Source organism: Vanessa atalanta, chromosome 27, assembly GCF_905147765.1.
Source record: "Vanessa atalanta chromosome 27, ilVanAtal1.2, whole genome shotgun sequence".
Lineage (NCBI taxonomy): Eukaryota > Metazoa > Arthropoda > Insecta > Lepidoptera > Nymphalidae > Vanessa > Vanessa atalanta.
Genome location: NC_061897.1, coordinates 1,125,342 through 1,145,881, shown reverse-complemented (window position 1 = coordinate 1,145,881; position 20,540 = coordinate 1,125,342). Strand labels below are relative to the sequence as shown.

Below are 20,540 nucleotides of genomic sequence, written 5' to 3'. Positions count from 1 at the left end.
TAATTACAGAGTATAAAAACACTTCAAATGGAAGAGAAACGATGTAAGTGAATTAAAAAAAACAGCGATACCATCTGAAGTCGGCAAAACATAACGAGACCGTCACACAATATTGACTTATATTTTAACTGAATTGGTTGTATATTTGCTTGGCAACAATATGTGGTGCATTGTATGAACTTCTTAAACGCTAAGAAACCTGATTTCAACCCCTCCACTACTCAAAATGTAGAGTAGTGATACAACAGACTACTCAGGAATATCAAAGTATTGAGATTGGTTTTTTATGTGAATTTATTTTTCAACATTAATAATTTTTGTATGTACACTGTTATAGTTTACATGCTAATAAATATGTAACAAGGCTTAAAAACAAATCATTACGATTACGTCTCAATTGCATTTGTAGAGTTATAAAATTCGTCGTATATTAATAAAGAAAAATATATTTTTTTCTAATAGGAATCCTGTAAGAATTGTGGCGCTGGGGATTTAATATAAGCTACTGATTAAATATAATTTAACCCATATATATTTTTGAACAAACTAAAAAATAAGTGAAAGCAGTCTCTGCATCTCAAATTACACTGCAAAACTGAATCGCGCTATCGAAGTTTTATAACATCGTTGCATATAAGCAATAATTTAACTTGTACTCTCGAGGGGTCCGTTACCACGAGGTACGGTGGTACACGCATCCACCAACGAGAATGCGTCGCACACTAAATTAAACCTTGTTTCAACGTCACATAAGATCCAATTTCAAGATTTGCCATTCTGTCAAACTAGACGTAATCGCTAGAAAAAAGTACTTTGTACCCAGACGCAGGAGAATGACGAATGCTTGGACACTATGACTGCTCACAGCCCCGACGTGGTAAATTTGACTCCTTTTTTATAATAATTCAAAAATATATATGTCCATTGTATTATTTATAAACTTATAAATATTAATTTTAATTATAGAATTGATATCTTCAAACATTTTGTTCGGGTCCTCCTGTTTTTGTTTCCAACTTGAAAACTACACTTGTAATCTAATAATTCGTCTTAAATGACATACATAAGGTTTGGAATTTTAAATGCTAATAAGAATAAATAAAAATGTAAACTGAAAAAAAAATGAACTTAATATTTAAAACATTATCTCACGATGTCCCAGTTATTTTCTTCATTCATTTTAATTTTATTTTTGGACAAGCTTAATATGTAATTTCGTCTTAATAAAAACTTCACGCTTAAGCTGATTTGTATATGTTTATATTCTGGTTTTAAATTGGTGTATGTTATTTTTTGTTTTATAATTAATCTTATTACACATTATATATATAATATTAAATATAAACATACTATTACTTATGTAATTGTGATAAAACCATTATCCGTAGGGCTCCATTTTGAAACGTGAAACTAATTTCAATCTTTAGGGCTTATACTGTAACAAGAAATTCCAAACTTATAGCAAAATACGACCGTGAAATGTCGGAATTTGATATGCGACAGAGACTTTAATAGTTATAAAATGTTAATGGTTACACTTATCAAAATGGCGTACGTATACCTGTAATTCAGTTGTCAACATTTCACGAGTTAGATTCGAAGTTAATTCTCTCAGAATCACATTAAATACCAAAAACGAAATAAAGACACTATCTCTAACTTATTATAAAAATTAATTAATTAATATTATATTAGTATCACAGTTAGTATGTTTTGACCTCGGCCAATACTTTTTGTGTCTAAAACACTCGCAAAGGACTACAAAATAAGATTAAATATCGATGTTATTATTCTATCAAATATTGTCTATGAATAATTGCTTACGTTTCATATAATAACATTTGTAAATATTTTAGTAAATTTTTTTTCTATGATTTAATTTAATCTTAATTATCCTCTCAGTGCCGATCCGATCTCTTTGGGCAGTAGAGATCGCTTACTATCACGTCGACTAGTAAGCCTACCTATGTATTTGAAAAAAAAAAGACAAGTGTAGATTAGTTGTCTGTGCTTGGCATACTATAATAGTGCATTTTACGATACTAAAATTAAAGAAGAATTTTGCGGTCGCTATTATTAAAGAATCTCAGACAAAATTCAGCTGCTCAGAATAATACGCTCAAGTAAAGGAAACACAGTTACCATCCTTTTTGTTCAGATGTAAGTTTTTATTTTTATTCATATTAACCGTTGGTATGATCTGGTGGTAGGTGGTAGTGGAGTCCAAGCGCGATGACGGCTAGTACAGTCACAGAGAATGAACTGCACTAGTCGCCCTCGCCAAGCCACGCCGGCCCGCAAGCTACTATTTCAAGATTTGGCTACACGTGTTTTTTCTAGCTCCCTGAGTATTAACTCTACCAAATATCAGGCTGAGAATTTATTTTATTTTAATGAAATTAAAAAAGAGCATACTTTATTTGCAGTGGCCATGCCCGAAATTAAAAGCGGGTTTTCGTTGTGCGCCATTATGAGCGAATAACCCAACGAGGCTCCCAATTTAATAGTGCTAAATATAATAGTTTAGTCTCTAAGGGCCATCTCTTAAGAAAAAAAACACAAATAATCTCTCATAAAGATCTAGATAGTAACTTTGTGAACATGCACATTTAATTGATAAACACATAGTTCTTTATGGGGTTATCTTAGTATTGTGATATGATATTCCGTGTGTGGGTTCAAGCCGGGTACGGGCCTCAAGGTCTACCTTTTTGCCCGGGCGTTTCCTCAACGGTTTCTTCAGCTATCGTGTCAATAATTTTGACCCAGTAGGCCAGGGTCTAATTGAACCAGTGGTGTGTCTTCTGTCTGATGTGATAGTCGAACTTAACACAAAACAAAAAACAGACATTTTACATAGATGGCGCTAAAGCTAAATATTCCATTATTTTCATTTGCTTATTTGGAAATTAAAAATCAATTATTAATTTATAGATTTGTTATTCGATTATCGTTAAAAGTTATTATATAATATATCAAATAATATCCTAAAGGTGGGGGAAGAGTGTTGTACCTACCCTTATACTAATCAGCTGGGACCGTGGCAACCCTGTGATAATACCGATTGTACTGCGCAGGATCGTAACACGTCAAAAACAGCGAGACGGTGGAAATAATTATTTATTTCACAACATTTTTGCTTTAGATTTCTGGTGTGTATGTGTATCATATAAATACGATATAATCTACTTTAATATTTGTTATTAATTCAAAAATTATCAATCTAACAGTAAATTTTTTATATATTTTTTTTTACCTTGGACGAAATATTTTGTGCACGCTTAAGACAATAATTAAAAAAAAAAGTTAATAGACAGGTAAGTAAAAAATAAGTTTATAAAATATAATAACTGCATTACAGGAAAGTTATATTTAAATATTTCATGCAATTGTTGCTAAAAAAGTAACATAATAAACAAATGGAATAATAATTCAACCGTGTGGCGAGTCATTAAAATATATGTATTGATTTTAAAAACGTTAATTTAGTACGACATACGTGTGTGACCGACTTTCATAGACTACATTTATAGGTCACGGAATCACGATAAATTGATTGACATATTTCGAAATAGTTCCTGTTCTAATACGATAATATTTGAAAACTAGTATAGATGAGTGTTCGCCTAGTGGTATAGATTCAAGCGTAATAATTTTAGGAAAACATATTTAAATTTCCATGTTTTTTTTTTCATCTTATTTACTATTATTAAAAAAAATTATAATATAAATATTGATAATACCACGTCATTACTAAATAAAAACTCTTTTGTGTTTACTAAAATCAGACATGCAGTTGTTTTTCTTTTTGTTGCTTCGCTATAGTACTGATAATTTTCCATCTGCCTTTATCATAATATACACAAAGTAGAGACTAATCCACAAGTATAAATAATCGTCTTGGCTCTTGATTTGTGACCTTTACTACAATCTTCGTATGTCTTTTTTTTAAATCAAATGTCACGGCATTCGATGTATAATCTATCAGAGAACAAGAATTACAGTAAGTCTTCGATGGTTAGACACAGACATTGTTTGAGTGTTTATATTTTTATAGACTCTGTCAAATTAGAGAAAGCGTCGCAGTATGAAGTTTGGCGAGCGTGTTGCACTTCTTTTACAATACAACAATCCTCCTTCAACTTTAGATAAATACATGAACTAAGGGGTGTAGGTGTCAAATATTAAAAAAATAAGGCTATTCAGTTATTATTAATAAATTTAGAAACTATATTTGATTCATGCAACTCTTGTAAGAGTTTAGTGCCGGTTCATCTCTATAGAATTTACATTCCGATATTATTATTACACTAGTAAAATTACGATTTCAAAAATGTTCTCAAGTTTAATTCGATACGAACGAAACTCAAATAAAGTAATTTTTATTTTTTGAAAGTTGTGTCCATTTCTTGAAAACCAGAAAACTAAATTTATATTTTTTTTTAATCTGCACTATTGCGAATTATTTTAAACTTTAACTTGAAGTTAGAATTTCAAAATATTAACATAGCTCTTTGTGAGATAGATCAAACTCTTATTATTAAATATTATTATTGTCTTTCTACAAACTTTCTATAGGTAGACGTTTAGTAAGATTAATTTAAGAAAGGAACCCTCGGATCCAATCATGTATGCTTCTCGAAAAAGATGACGAATAAAAGAAGTATTTAATCAAAAGACCCTTTTGATGTTATGATCCCTTATCGTGTTACTTAGACTTTACGAATCACTTTGAAATGGTTACCGGGATGCCCGTGAAGGGAAATGGGGTAGGTATAATAAGACACGTCTGCACTGTTTGACAATGTTTTTTAATAATGAATATTAAATAATCAAGTAAAGCTGTTCGTTGATTGAATGAGTGGTGAGCGAATGTGAATGATTGAAAGATTGAATAATATAATGAAAGAGAAATCTATTATGTATAGAGGCTTGAATTTTTGTATATTCCAACAGTCCCCCTCAAAAATACAAGTTAATATAATATAACAATACCATAACATAATTTCTTTCATTACTCATTTTTACAAATAAAATACTAACTATTTAGTTACATAAACCATAGTTTTATTTATTAAATAAACTCATTCCTTCATTTACTTGATTAACACAAAACATGAATTATTTTTCAAAACAAATTTAAATTCTTTCTTAATTCTATAAATCTCTTGGAAGGTATCGCTTTTGTGAACATGTCAGCTAGTTGATTTCCTGTGGAAATAGGTTCTAGCTTTATTATTTGATTAGCGATTTGTTCCCTAATAAAATGATATTTTATATCTATGTGCTTAGATTTTTTGTGATTTGTGGGGTTATTGGCAATACATATACAACTATTATTGTCTTCAAATGTTACAATAGGCTCTGTTATTTGTATAGAAATACTATTTAACAATGACCTTATCCAGACTGCTTCTCTCACAGCCTCAAAGAGAGCCATGTATTCAGCTTCCGTTGAAGAGACGGCGACAGTATTTTGTTTTCGTGTGGTCCACGAAATTGTACAATTATTAAAGGCCTTAAACAAATAGCCAGTTGTACTATTTCTGTCGTTCTCGTCACCTCCCCAGTCGGAATCTGCATACCCACTTATTATCTCTTTATATTCAGATTTTTTATAAACCAATTTTAAATTAATTGTACCTTTAATGTATCGTAAGAGATGTTTTAAATATTTCCACAACTCTTCGTTATTTTTAGATTGATATCTACTTAATATATTAATACAAGCACAAATATCTGGCCTTGTGCAAAGCATTGCATACATAAGGCATCCTATAACATTTTTACAAGGTGCATCATAGTGAGTGTCTGAATTTAAAGCTACAAAATTGATTTTAGAAGGAAAAGGTGAATTCGATGGATTACAATCTTTCATAGAAAATTTATTTAGAACATTTTGCAAATATGTTGTTTGATCTAAAGAAATTGTATTAGTTGTTCTTTGAATTCTAATACCAAGAAATAGTTTTAAGTCCTTCAAATCAGTCATTTGAAATTTTTGCATTAAACTGTTTTTAAACGCTTGTAATAAATTACTATTTTTAGTAGTAATAATTAAATCATCAACGTACAGAACTATATACACGTTTTTATCTATACAATTTTTATCTAATATGTACAGACAAGGATCTAATTCAGAGTTCTTAAAACCCATTTCCTTGAGAATGAGATCGAACCGTGCATACCAACACCTGGACGACTGCTTTAGGCCATATAATGTTTTATTCAATTTACAAACCTGGTTATTACTTGCTAAAATACCTTCCGGTACTTCCATATAAATATTTTCTTTCAATATACCATTTAGAAACGCGGTTTTAACGTCCATGTGGTGTAAATGTAAATCAAACTGATTTGCCAGTGCTAATATAAATCTAAAAGTAGTTATCCGAGCCACTGGTGCGAACGTTTCGTGATAGTCTTGTAAATACTCTTGAGTGAAACCTCGAGCAACCAACCGAGCTTTATAACGTGTAGGTTCACCAAATTCATTATTTTTAATTGTAAATACCCACTTGCAACTTATAATATTAACATTTTTCGGTCTAATAACTAATGTCCACGTTTGGTTGCTTCGAAGCGACTCAATTTCATCCTGTATAGCGTTCAACCACTTATCAGAATCGTGCCTATCGAAGATATTCTTATATGATGTAGGTAAAGATTGCGTATCATTAAAAAGAGATAAAAATAAATCAGGATCGTGCCTTTGCTTATAATTCTTTGGGGGTAATTCTCGAATTCTTTCGCTACGTCTTAAATTAGTGGTATTCGATGAACCGTCCAACGAATTGTCATTAAAAGAATCTTGTTGTTGATCTATTTTTAGCTTTGCCGAATCAATTTCGGGCTTACTAAATTTTGAAAGGGTTTCAATGTTGTCACTACTGCTACGTGTAGGGCGTGATTTTTCAAAGTTTAACTCGTCAAAAATAACATCGCGAGCTATAAAAACTTGATTATTTTCGATATTGAATAATCTATAACCGTTTGCATCGTAACCGATCAATATTGACTTGAAAGATTTCTCATCAAATTTAGTTTTTCTAGCTTTGTTATGAACGTATGCAGTAGATCCAAACATTTTTAAATGATTTATTTTCGGCCTTTTACCATGCCACATTTCGTATGGTGTTTTATTTATCAGAGTTTTAGTGGGTAGTATGTTAATTAAATAAGTAGCTGTTAAAACAGCTTCACCCCAAAATATTTTATTTAATTTCGCACTTGTAACCAATGTTCGAGCCATTTCGGTTAATGTACGATTCATTCTTTCTGATACACCATTTTGTTGTGGGGTGTAAGGAACCGTTAAATGATACATTATCCCTTTGTCAACACAAAATTCTTTGAATTCGTTTGAAAGGTACTCTCGGCCATTATCGCAATATAAATTAACAACTTTAGAATTAAATAAATTTTCACATTTTGTTACGTAGTCTTTCATACATTTATATGCTTCAGATTTAGAATGCATCAAATACGTTACTGTATAATGAGTAAAATCGTCAATAAAAGTAATAAAATAATTTTTATCATCAAATGTAGGTGGTGTAATAGGACCACAAATATCGGAATGAACTATAAAAAGTGGCCTATTTCTGACTGATTTATCTTTTGATTTTGCAAAGGGCAACCGCGACTGTTTACCAAGTATGCAAGACTCACATAATGTATCATTAGGCATAATATCATTAATTAGGTAACTATCATCAATTAAGTTTTTTAGAATGTTAAATTTATTTTTGTTTAAGTGACCTAGACGCTTATGCCATAGTTCGTAAGATGTAGAAGTTTGAGACAAATTTAAATTATGTTGAGATCGCGTATGCACTTGAAAAACTAATTTAAATAAATTATTACTGATAACACTCGATACTAAGCACTTGATACTATTGTTAATATAAACACTGTTATTTTTAAATATAACAACCATACCTCCTTGTTGAATACGATATACAGATATTAAATTACATGGCACGTCCGGCGCATATAATACATTATTAATCGCCCCTTGAAAACCTAAATTAGTAGTGACATTTATTGTACCTTTACCAAACGCTTGAATGCTTTCATTGTTCTTAGCTATACCAATTTTAATCGGTATTGTGAAGTCTGAGTAGGAAGAAAATAATTCCTTACTATTTACAACGTGGTCAGTTGCACCCGAATCTAAAATGAAAACAATATTATTAATATGATATTTATAAGAATTTGACAACTTACACGTTGAAAACATAAATGCGAAACTGTCCTCGTTATCGTTTCTGATTTGCAAAGCGCTCGCAGCTGCTGTTTTACTGCCGCTACTACCTCCATTTTGTTGTAACTTTTTGAAAAATCGACAATCCTTCTTCATATGATTTCGTCGTCCACAATAATCACAATATAATTTTGAAATTTTATATGATGAATTTCCGGTGTATGACTTCTTTTTATAATAATTATATGATTTCCTTTTATTGAATCCAATTTTGTTCTGCGATTTGAATTTATTCGTTGATGTATGTAAAACTTTGAGTTCTGTCGTCGTGGTATTCTTTAGTTTGACTTCGTGATCTAGAAGACGAGTTTTTACAAAAGATAGATGCAATTGTTCCTCTCCAAGTGTTTCCAGTGCCGTTATAACACCATCGTATGATGTGGGTAGAGTTAAAAGTAAATGTGATATTTTATCCATCTCATCCAATTTTGCACCAGCCGATATTAATTCAGTAATGATATTATCGAAATTGTTAAAATGTTCGAATAGTGTCACATCTGGCTGTAGTTTCATATTAAGTAACTGTTTACGTAAAGCTAATTGAGTCGCTAAGCTCCTCCGCTCATATACTTTGTCTAGTTCGGCCATTATGGATTTTGCAGTAGAAGAACCTCTTGCAAAGCTTAAAAATGTGTCACCCAAGTAATCTACAATCGTACCTTTTGCTAGCATATTCTTCTTAATCCATTTTGAGTAACACTTTTACTATTAATTTTAATTATTTAAACAACTTTAAACATGACCTGGGTCCATAACCTGAAGGGAAATGGGGTAGGTATAATAAGACACGTCTGCACTGTTTGACAATGTTTTTTAATAATGAATATTAAATAATCAAGTAAAGCTGTTCGTTGATTGAATGAGTGGTGAGCGAATGTGAATGAGTGAAAGATTGAATAATATAATGAAAGAGAAATCTATTATGTATAGAGGCTTGAATTTTTGTATATTCCAACAGCCCGCAACTACACACCTCACCGAGTTAACTAATAACTCTGGAATAAAGTTCGTCTTGTCGTAAGCTTGTTATCATAATATTGTATGTATCGGAACTGTAAACGATGAATCGTAGAATAACCGAATAAAATCATTGAGCAAAAAGTTTATCATTATATATTTTATATCTACCTTAAACTTGAGACTTTTAATCACCATTAATAAAGGTTATTTTACGTTGATGGTATTTATTTACAGGTCGTATGCAATACCGACGAGTTTAGGATCGGTAAAAACATAAGTTGATATTTTTTAATTTGTGTTATTTTATATTAAACATGTTTATTTAAACAACACTGTTCAAATTATTACGGTAATTTCAATTTAAAATTAATCATCTATATTCTCAGTAAACAAATATGGCTGCCGGCAATAATGGAGCGGTTTTTTTCTTAGGAAGCAGAGCTCATTATGAGGTAAGTTTTGTTATAATAACAGTAACAAATCGAGTTTAATTTAGAAATGTATTTTTATGACATTAAGTCTCAGAAATCTCTAAAACTTTACGCTTAAAACATACTTTGGAAAGGTCAATTGGATCAAGTTGGAGATTGAAGCTGTGTCGCTCGTAAAATTCCGTAAAATCATTTCTTAGCGTGTTCTCTAAGGTTCCAAATTTAAAATCTGTGTAGTTTCGTTTTTTAATCTGTTAGTCGGGTCAATGCCTTTTCTTCATGTTTTGTTTTCTTTTTTATGGCTGTTTTTACTGCGGATTCAGCTTACAATAATAATTCGTAATTTATTTTAGAATTAAGACTATAAAAAAAATTATGTACCTTTATAAATCTATTAATTATATCAAAATCTTTCATATGAAATAGCTTATAACGTATTGTATCTTAATCCTAATGCGATAAAGGATAAAAAATATTATTAATATAAATTTTATACATTGAATTTCCAAACATTGTAGGTATTAGAACCACCGAACAATTATGACATCGAAAATGGAAATACATCGACGGAAACGATTTACCAAAACCAATCAGTTGAGGAGCTGTGGCCAAACGAACAGACGAATAAACGTGCCGACTTTGACGCTAATTATAACCCGGAAACGATAAATTGGAATTATTGCGATCAAAATAACACCGGTATTTATTAGTAGTGCAATTTTTTTTTCATAAATATATTTTAAGTACATAAATTATCTGTGATGTAAGTATGTTTGCAACTGTAAGTTATTAAAAAAAATATTTAATATTATTTCATTAAGACATTATCTCCTATTGGAGAAGGAGTAAAGACGAACAATTCTTAGATTTGCGTATTCTATGCGATTTGCTAATAGTTCTGTTTTGTTTTCCACTACAAACAGTTCTTGATATATCTTCATTTATAATACAACACCATTTTACTTAACTACTTATATCCACTTTGATTTTACTTTCAAGTTTCGATAATATCTTCGTAGACATTAAATTTTTTTTTCGCGATTAAATGATATCATAGAATATTCAAGCTCTCGACCAATTATATCGCGTTAATTTAGTATCAAATGTTACATGATGATCGGTCTAAAGGTGATGAATTTAAAAAAAATTGTTAAGGAACGCTTGTGTGCGAAAGGTAGCACACCTTGGGAATGAAACGATCGCTTCCTGGCTGTTTGTACTCATATACAATTATGTATGTAATTAATTTGACAAAAAAAAAAAAACCCGCTGAGTTTCTTTCGCCGGTTCTTCTCAGGTCAGGGTGTTCCTTTTTCCGAACCGGGTGGTAGTGTTTAATTTGACCATCAATAAGTAAGTGTAATGCTTCTATGTTGAATAAAGGAATTTGAGTTTGAGTTTGTAGGCTTTTAAAACGAAACACATTCAATTATAAATTTGAAAAAAATAAAAATAATTGTTACAGATAACAATTGTAGCTAAATCATATAAAGAGACAAAGGCTCGAATTTGCGAGGCCCAGACAAACCTCAGTTATAAACTATATTATATTAGTTGTTAGAACAGCTAATGAACGCATAGTAACCATTCAGATTTATCGACATATTTATGTTAGCTTACCCAAGAATAATAGCAACATATTAAGTATTATTATTATATTGTTTAAATTAGTTACTAAATTCAACCGTCCCCCATTTTTCTTGATCTACCCAGTCTTAAGCACAGCAAGCGTCCAAGTGCAAACAGTGTTATGATATACTCGAAACAAAATATTTTTGTGGCGCCTCACCGATGATCCAAGACTCGACCATCATCTGGAGGTGACTTCTAACGCGCGGTGCCCGGGATTTTTTGCATACCCTGGATCGAGACTGGCCTGCGTGTACCTTGTTATTTAAGCCTATTATATGAAATAACTGTTCGACAGTGATATGTGAAGCGAATATGCCAGTGAGTTGTGTGAAGCGTCGCATCAAACGTCGCTCGAGCGAGACTTTGCTTTGTGATGAAAAACCGACTATAATGAATGCCGTTGAGCAAGAGTGAGTTATCGATGTTTTCTTTGTATAAAATAGATAAGGAATAAGTCTAGGGTGGGATTTTCCACCGGAAGCTTAGTGATCACCACCGCCCATAGACATTGCTCTGTAAGAAATATTCGTTAAAACGTCAATGCGCCACCAACCTTGGGAACTAAGATGTAACTTGTGCTTGTAGTTACACTCAGCTCTGTCGCCTTTCAAACCGTAACAAAATAATATTAAGTACTAGCTGTGCCCGCGACTTCATGCGCGTTTGAATTTAACACTAATTCTAAAATAAAAGTCGCCTAAGTTGCTCCTTATTACAGCAGCTATCTGCCAGTGATAGTCCCATCAAAATCGGCCCAGCCATTCCAGAGATTAGCCGGAACAAACAGAGTATACATATATATGCATTTAGTAAAAAGCGGTTATTTTAATATTACAAACAGACTCTACAATTTTATTATACAGATGGACTAACACGAAGCCCTACCACCAAGTTGATAGATGATGATAGATAGATGTATTCACTCGCGAAGACACCCCTCCCCGTAAATTATTATTTCATTATTATAAATTTCATCTAATATGTACCTATTTATTTTGCTGTCGTTGGTTATATTCGTCATCTCAAGCAACTAAAACATCTCGTACGAGCGTTGCTTTAACTAACGCACATTGTATACCGGTAATTTAACATGATATGACGTCCAGAATTCAATTTCTTGATCGGGACACCCAAAAACTTAATAACAATACAGAGTTTAACAGTGTTACAGTTCCGTCATTCAAAAAGCATATACAGTCGCTCCCGAACCTGGCCTCTCTCCGGTATCAAATATATATTACATAGTACTATAATGAGGGCAATGGTATATTTAGAAGGTGGCTAAGGAGTTTTTTTTATGGCATAGATTGGCTGACGAGCATATGGGCTACCTGATGGTAAGTGGTCATGGATATGATCGGTTTTACGAAATTTGGCGATGCTACATCTAAGTTGTGTCGTATTGTTGTCCCTTTTAGTATTTACTTTGCTAAAACCTACCTTTAGCGGGGTCAAGTCCCTCCCAAATGACAACCCTGTATTTGCGTGTGAGAGAGTATTTTATATAACATTTCCTGTGTCCACAGATCAGTTGTTGTAGTCGAAAGTAGATTAGAAGGTCAACGTAAGATAAAGCCATAAGCTTACAAGAAAATTTCTCCAATCATAAATATATACAAACAATAAAATATTCTCAAACGAATTATTATTTTCAGTGAACATTCAAAATCAAAACCATCTTGCAGAGTTTCTCTCCTGTCGTTCTTAGCGTCTCTCGCGCGCAGGAAGCGGAACTTGGAGTCGGAACAAGTGCAATATCTGCAACATTTTGAATCTGTGCTGACGAGCTGTACGTACAGGGAGTCGTGTCGGTGTCTGGATTGTCAGGTAAGTTGCGATAATTGTAAGGTAACTTTAACTTATATATAATTTTTGAAGCGAAATCATTGGTCGAGAGCTTGATTAGTCTATGATATTCACTATGGATTTACGAAAAAATGGCGTTTTGAACGTCGACGAAACTGTTATCGGAATTTTGGAAGTAAAATTAAAGTGGCAATAAGTAGTTAAGTGCAATAGTGTGGTAATATAAGTAAAGATATGTTGTTAGTCGTCTTTTTTCCTACTTCCATTGGAATAGGCTATTGGCATTGGCATATTATACGTGTATATAGTCTATACTCAAATCGTTTTGTTAACTGATGATAAATTGTGTAGCAGTTCTAAGTTACTATTGGTGTGCTACTTATAGATCAAAATATGTACTTACCCTTTGTCAACATTAAAAAATACAAATTCATATTATTTAAATACAATTATATACCCATGTATATAACACATCCTGCCTGGAAGTCAAAAAGTATTTGCTCGACGCTTTCTTATTGTCTTATATAATATTGAAATCTTGTATTAAATAATATGCCTTCTTAACCTTTCTTCATTTATCTTTATTTAAGTAAAAAATTTACAAATGGTTTGAATTTATGAATCGGCAAAGTTAAAAATATCTGCGGAAATTTATTAAACAAATGAATACCTTGCCCCAAGAAGGATTTTTTGACTTTGTAGAGTCGAAAACTTTGCGTTATAAGTTTATCCTTACGTCTCGTACACATACAATTGTTATCACTGATTCTATCCGTCTGTCTGACCGTACTGTCAAATGTTTCAAAACAGTTAAGTATATGAAAAAAATGTCAATTAATGGCCGGAGGTCAGAGGAGGTAAGAGGAACCTCGTAAAAAGTGGCAGCGACGAATAAAAAAATGTCTACTGACACCATTGGGAGTTTTTTTAATATAGAAATCTCTCCAGTGATGAAGGGGAGAGGAAGGTGTGTTACCACATTCCAAGTGTCAAGTACTAGAATAGAACGCTCGTCGGCTACTATCGTGGCACGTTTGCGCGGCAAAATTATCCTATTTTCTTTTTACAAAATTAAAAAGAATAAAAAATAATTCTATTTTAGTTATTTGGATATAAATCACATGTTTATTTATGTACTTTTACGTTAATTTACAATCTGATTGCTGTAATCAATTTCACGCACATAAAACCCTTACCTCCAATACCGTAAAAAATGCCTTCTGCATCAGACTCTGCTATTAGTACATTTAGTGTATATTAAGACTTTGATATTAATAGTTGAATATTTTTCTCATAATCAAATCAGCTACAGTTACATTCGGTGATTCAAAATTACTTGTAAAAGTTTATTTGAATAAAACCAATTTTTATTTGCCCAACCAATTTGTATTTTGAAACAAATTCGAAATTCGAATTCCGAATGATTTGTGTTAAAAGATACAGATAAAATAAAGTCTTATTCGATAATTAAATTTTATTTTTGACCCAGCCAAACAACACAACATTAATTTATATAATATTGGAGCAATTTTATCAGCACTTGCATTAAAGCTTATTTATTTCAAATATTATTAATCAACAGCACCAAGGCATTTTTTTTTTTTTTTAATATTGACATTTTATTTTTGTCACAAAGCTTAGTTTCATAAAAATTGTAAAGCTAAATTGAACTTATAAATATATTATTGCCAAACAATGTTGGTTATGTTGGACCTTAATGTATTTATTTACAATATAAACAACTTGTTAGATATATTTATTATTAAAATTTACAGATCATAAACAAACATAAAAATCTATTCGACAAATTTATCAATGTCATATTCCAAATGTGTGTCAACGTCGTCCGGAGACTGAACTGTGTCCTTTTTTCTATTGTCTAAGCGCAAGCATTTTAAGCAAGCTTGTCCTTTCCTTAACCAGCAACTTCTGTGAAACATCGAGTTGCATTTGTTGCACAATATTGCTCCGCTGTCAAATGGATATAAGATTTCATTATTGCCACAGACTTCACATAAGTATCCTTTTCCAGAACATAATGCGCAGTTTGTTATATGAACTCGGCAAACTTCAGTTAATTCTGTTAGTTGAGTTTCAAGACTTCCATCATTTATAGCTTGTAAATGGGCCATGCTGTACTTTTTATTGACATCACCGAGTTGTACAAATAACGGAGACAGGAGAGTGGACCCCTCAGCACAGGCACATAAGTATCTCCTCATCCACTCAAGATCTTTTCTCATTTTGTGGACCCATTCTAGTTCAGCAATAAAGTTGAACAGCCTAGAGTTGATATTCTCGACATCAATGTATGGTCGAGACCATGATAAGTTCAGCATTTGGTACGCTAGCCGTGATATGTATCGTTTATCCCAATCCCAATTGTGTACAACTCTAGCTGGAATCGCAGATAAGTCATTCCAATGGCACGTTGCACAGAAATACATTCCAGTGTAGTCACAGAGACGAGGCTCATTCCAAGTGTCTTTGAATGTTAAGGCAGTGCCACATTCTGCACACTTGTAGTCCTGTGATGCTAAACCTTTTTCAGGGCATATACTCATTTCAAATTGCCCTCTCTCGGTCATTACAACATGCGCACACACTCTGCATATGTCATCTACACATTTATAGTGACAAACATATCCACAGTCAGTACATACATATGAACTTTGCACAATACTCCAAATAACGCCGCTACAATGATCACAGTATTGCTTTCTGTTGCTTGTATTAATTTGTTGTTCAAAATGATGCCCTTTTATGGCAACCCTTGGCCTCAACTGACCATCGTTGTCCTTCAGATCTTCTAATCTTAAACGTAGTTCAACTAAATAACGCACTAACCATTTACGCTCATCAGAACACTGAGGGCTATTTAAAACTAATTCCTTGCATTGGTTTATCGCTTTCTCCAATTCTTCCTTTGTTGCCGAGCTGTGAATTTTAAGTTTCTTATTTGCTATTGACTTGGGAATGTAGTTAGAGTCACAGCTTTCGTCAGCGGAGACACATCCGGAGGTCGATGACGATGATCTAGACGTAACGTCTACACTTCTGGGGCTGCAGCAAATTAAGCTGTTGCGATACCTGGGGGAATCGTTTGCGAGGGCCGCGGCCATGGTGTGTGCACACGTAATTTCCAATAATAAACTACTTTTATAATCTTCACCACATTATAGATAAACGAAGAGTTTGAAACGGGTTTATATTATTTATATCATTGTAATATCACGTAGTGCGTTGTTCATTGAATTACGTCGTACACTCATACATGGTTTCCTTTGTTTTAATCAAAATAAATGATGAGTAATGAAATAATAACACACGGTCGATTGTAAAAGTTTGACAAATGTCTCTTTGTTTGACGTTTCCGTAAAGATTTTTTTTTTCGTTGTGTTGGCTGCGACTACGTTCCGTTTACGCTGTTGGTAATTCATATACCCAAAGTTTATTAATGGTACGAACTAATTAATTAAGGAAATAATAATGGAAACGAAATGAAACAAAAATAAGGCTGTTGCATATGATATTCGTACAATTATTTTTAATTTAATAAACAATTTTGTTTTTTGTAATATTTTTTTTTATCTTAAAATAAAATATGGGAACGCAAAGTTAAATCCGACTTGTGTAGGATCTAAAATGATTTCATCATTCGGTCTTAAATGTGGTATAACTGTTTTATGACATTAATCCAATTACCGTAGGTAGTGGTTAATCATTGACCCCAAAACATTTAATTGACCTCAATTTATAACCGCCTAAATAAAAAATAGATAATGTCTATACTGCACTAATTATACTCTTACCATTAGACTATTATATTTAATATGATTTTAATATTTTGATTAATTCATTCATTAATTATTCTCTAATCATAATATACCTTGAAACTAAAGCTACGGCCATAACTGTGATGATGGGATTTTTATAAATACAAATCAATTATACAATTTTGAAATATTTTTTAAAAATGCTTTCAGTTTATTAAGAGAAAACATTTTTAATATTTAGTATAAGATGTTATGTTTCAATACATAAGTAAACTTATATTTATATTTTTTTTTTTTTTTCAGAGTCGTTACTTTGAATGTGAGGAAGAAAGCGATGAATACAGCTCTGATGATGATTATGCCTCATACAGTCCACAGGACGTCGCTAATCAGGCTATCATAGATTTGGATGATGATGTATGTGATATGCACCGGTTTTGTTCCCGAGCTATAATTATCTATATACATAATAAAATTGGAGTGTCCATTTGTAACATTAAAATAGCCGCTTTTAACTAAATTTATATATATGTATACACGGTACATTTACCTAAGTATATATTTTTTCAATTTTTGTCTGTCTGTTTGTTCCGGCTAATCTCTGGAACGGCTGGACCGATTTTGACGGTACTTTCACTGACAGCTGATGTAAAAAGGAGTAACTTAGGCTACAACGATAACTTTATTATTAAATTCAAACGCGCGCGAAGTCGCGGGCACAGCTAGTAATGTATAAAAGAAAAGCAAGTCGTAAATGTGCAAATTTCTTCCAGATCTAAGACGTAAAGGTTTCCTTACTTCTCTACCCTTCAACGCCAAATAAAGCTTCATCATATTGGAAAAAGTCAATGGCATCTAACAATGCCATTAAGGTCGTGGTCATCTCAACTCTTCCATGATAACTTCCTGATTATCATATACAAATTTGTTGCTATTAATGGCGTAGCCGAAATTCAAATTTAATTTTCATTCTACTTTATAAAGAATTTAATAAAGTGGAAATATTTTTTCAGTGATCTTTTAGCATTGTATAGTTTGTTGTTTTATTTCCAGGTGTTCATTACTACAACTCCCGACAATGACAATACATCAACAGATCTTCTGTTAGACGATCAGCAGGAAGAGGAGCAATCGGTGCAGGAGATACTGGAAGACGAGGACACAGATAAGCAGCTGCAAATGGAAGTGGCAGCGAGCACATCTGCCATGTTCAACATACTTCTGTACCATCCATTTTCATGTGCTATACAATAAGTGATACGACTCATCAGAACAGACGAGACTTGGAAACGGCACGGCTATGTGTCCGTAATTACCGAAATGACGCTCCTATTTCGATCTCAGATATAAGGACTGAGTATGCAGAATTTGATGTCATTTCCGTCCCTCTGTTCTGAATATATATTTAATGGAATACATTCACGTGTTACACTGTAGCTCTCCATCACGTACGATGAGGATTTATAAGTCACTAAAATATTCAATTAGTTAAATAGATAGTCAAATGCAGACGCACAAGACGTTATTGTTATATATTAAGTAACTCCCACAGGTAGGACTCCTTCAATAGCTTTACTAAAACGAGTGTTCATATTCGGGATGTCCAATTCGCAATTGTTTAGTGATTTTCTTTCGAAATACTAGGCCAGTTTGATTGGTAGGATTTGCTAATATTTCTATTTCACTTCTAATTTTCTACAAGCCTGCGCTTGCGCAGTGAGGGTGTGGTTTAGTATTTGTCCACCTGTGTACGCACACACTAGTGCACTATCATATGTCCTGCATAGTTTGTAGATCTTCCTTGTCACCGGGTGCCACCGAAATCGGTGAGGACGACATCATGACCTATAAAGCTTAGGTAGGCTATAATCCAAGAGTTTAGTATTGAAGTAGCAACTTTTTCATCACCTAGGCAACCTTTAACCTTCGCGCTATTGAGGTTATATACTATAAAGGCAAGTTAAGTCTAAATTAAAAGGACAGTTGATTATCCTTGTGCGTATTACTGTATTATATGAATACTCTTCTTTATTAAATGTCTTTAGATTTTAAGGTATATGCTGTTAAATTGCGGTGTAAGTTGTTATAACCGTAGTGCCTCTACACTGGCTCACTCACCGTTCATATAGTTGTAGTCTAGTGAGCAGGTGGTACCAAAAAGGGGCTGATACTTGATCTTATTAATAATAAATGTCTGAATTTTACTGGACAGAAATCTAGCTGAGTTCTAGGAGAACGGTTTATTGATAGTATGGAATTGTATTTTTATTGATTCATGCTGGTTATCGTTCGGTTTACGTTTTGATTCGGATTAAAGGCAGTTATAGTTTTGCAACACGCTTTAAATATATTTTAAGGTTAAAACTATATGTATTTAGATTTATGGTAGCTGAACACAAAACAAATTCTAAATATACGTTAATAATATTAATAGTTATAGACGTCATTAGTGTTAAAATACAATCATTTTCGTGATCATTTAATATTCCCGTCATATATTAAATAAAACAGACGCCATTGATCTCTTATGTTTAATAAACTCCACGATGCCATGTCTGCTACACAAACTTAATATGGTTTTTCACTCTTTCACTATCATTGAGACAGAGATGGCATTATGCAAGTCCTATTATTTTGTGTGCACAAGTAAAATCACCAAAATATGCTGTTATTAAGAAGTTTCTAAATAGTAATAGGCTTAGAAGATTGTTCCTATAAATAAATCATTCATTATTAAAAATGTATCGCTTGGTATTTGATCATACAAATAATGTTCTTAATAATAATCAAATATTTAGAAAATGTTAAATATTATTACTAAAACAATATTAAAGTATGACGCTAGGTTCAGACCTTCGTCAAATAGAATTAATAAAGACAGCTAGTAAGCATTAAGATCATCAATATTAAATTTAGAATTATTTGTTAAAGCTTATCTGTACCTGCTTTTAGACAATAAGTGTTATAAAATAAATATATATCGTAGACTTTCCTTCATTGAAGTTATAAAAGAAAAATGTGTAATTTACCACTTGTTTTGTTAGTTCATATAGACACTACTGAAAATATAAATTAAAAACGTTTGCTTGTATGAAATCAATAAAACTATATTCAGAAATTAAATTTCAATTTATTTGAGATTACATAATTTCCACAAAATCATAATATTCCAGATTAGAAAATTGTAACTACACTTTATTTATTTTTTTGTTAAATATTAACAAAATTAAACCCTTCAAAGGCTGTCATTGGCGACAAAAAAAAAACAGTTACTTCTTAATTATACAAAATCTACTCTTTCTTTTAATTACACTGTTTATGGCGGCGTATAGCTTACAAATAAACACAGTACATTTAATATTACAAAACAAAATTTAGTATGAATTACAAGTAACTATTAAGCTTCTTCCACACACACTGAATTTTGGCATACATTCAACAATATTTTCTGTACATATTTTCATCATAGAACCATATTATCACCGCCAAGAACATGTCTTATCTTAATTTTAAGTTCCAGTGTAAATCTAGCTTAAATATTATTATTTTACATTTTCCTATCAATGTTAATTCTCAACGAGAGTTTTCTAAGATGTATGCGAGATTTTAAATTTAAACCCGACCCACAGTGATCCGGCTTGTGTAAGTGATACGCAATGAGCGATAACA

At 32.1% G+C, this 20,540-nt stretch overlaps 2 protein-coding genes across 4 annotated transcripts; one reads left to right on the top strand and one right to left on the bottom strand.

Moving 5' to 3' along the window:
* Positions 1-669: 669 nt before the first annotated feature.
* On the top strand, positions 670-19,923 carry LOC125074204. 3 transcript variants are annotated; one of them, XM_047685455.1, is made up of 7 exons: positions 670-877; positions 9,613-9,678; positions 10,176-10,356; positions 11,585-11,699; positions 12,945-13,116; positions 17,175-17,288; positions 17,925-19,923. In XM_047685455.1, exons 2-7 carry the CDS (start codon positions 9,622-9,624, stop codon positions 18,123-18,125), a joined length of 840 nt encoding a protein of 279 aa, XP_047541411.1. In that variant the 5' UTR covers positions 670-877; positions 9,613-9,621; the 3' UTR covers positions 18,126-19,923. The 3 variants fall into 3 exon arrangements, with proteins under 3 accessions (XP_047541411.1, XP_047541412.1, XP_047541413.1); XM_047685456.1 differs by lacking the exon at positions 670-877 and adding an exon at positions 3,087-3,152; XM_047685457.1 differs by lacking the exon at positions 670-877 and adding an exon at positions 3,259-3,317.
* LOC125074203 (differentially expressed in FDCP 8 homolog) lies at positions 14,660-16,443 on the bottom strand. Its single transcript, XM_047685453.1, has one exon. The coding sequence runs from the start codon at positions 16,215-16,217 to the stop codon at positions 14,892-14,894; it is 1,326 nt and encodes a 441-aa protein (XP_047541409.1). The 5' UTR covers positions 16,218-16,443; the 3' UTR covers positions 14,660-14,891.
* Positions 19,924-20,540: the final 617 nt, after the last annotated feature.

What these genes read in the sequence shown, in the direction of transcription:
- LOC125074204 (XM_047685455.1), top strand. Translation starts at nt 9,622, where the DNA reads ATGGCTGCCGGCAATAATGGAGCGGTTTTTTTCTTAGGAAGCAGAGCT. An exon ending in TTGCGATCAAAATAACACCG is followed by an intron (nt 10,357 to 11,584) that starts GTATTTATTAGT and finishes ACTGTTCGACAG; the next exon opens with TGATATGTGAAGCGAATATG. An exon ending in GTCGGTGTCTGGATTGTCAG is followed by an intron (nt 13,117 to 17,174) that starts GTAAGTTGCGAT and finishes TTTTTTTTTCAG; the next exon opens with AGTCGTTACTTTGAATGTGA.
- LOC125074203 (XM_047685453.1), bottom strand. Translation starts at nt 16,217, where the DNA reads ATGGCCGCGGCCCTCGCAAACGATTCCCCCAGGTATCGCAACAGCTTA.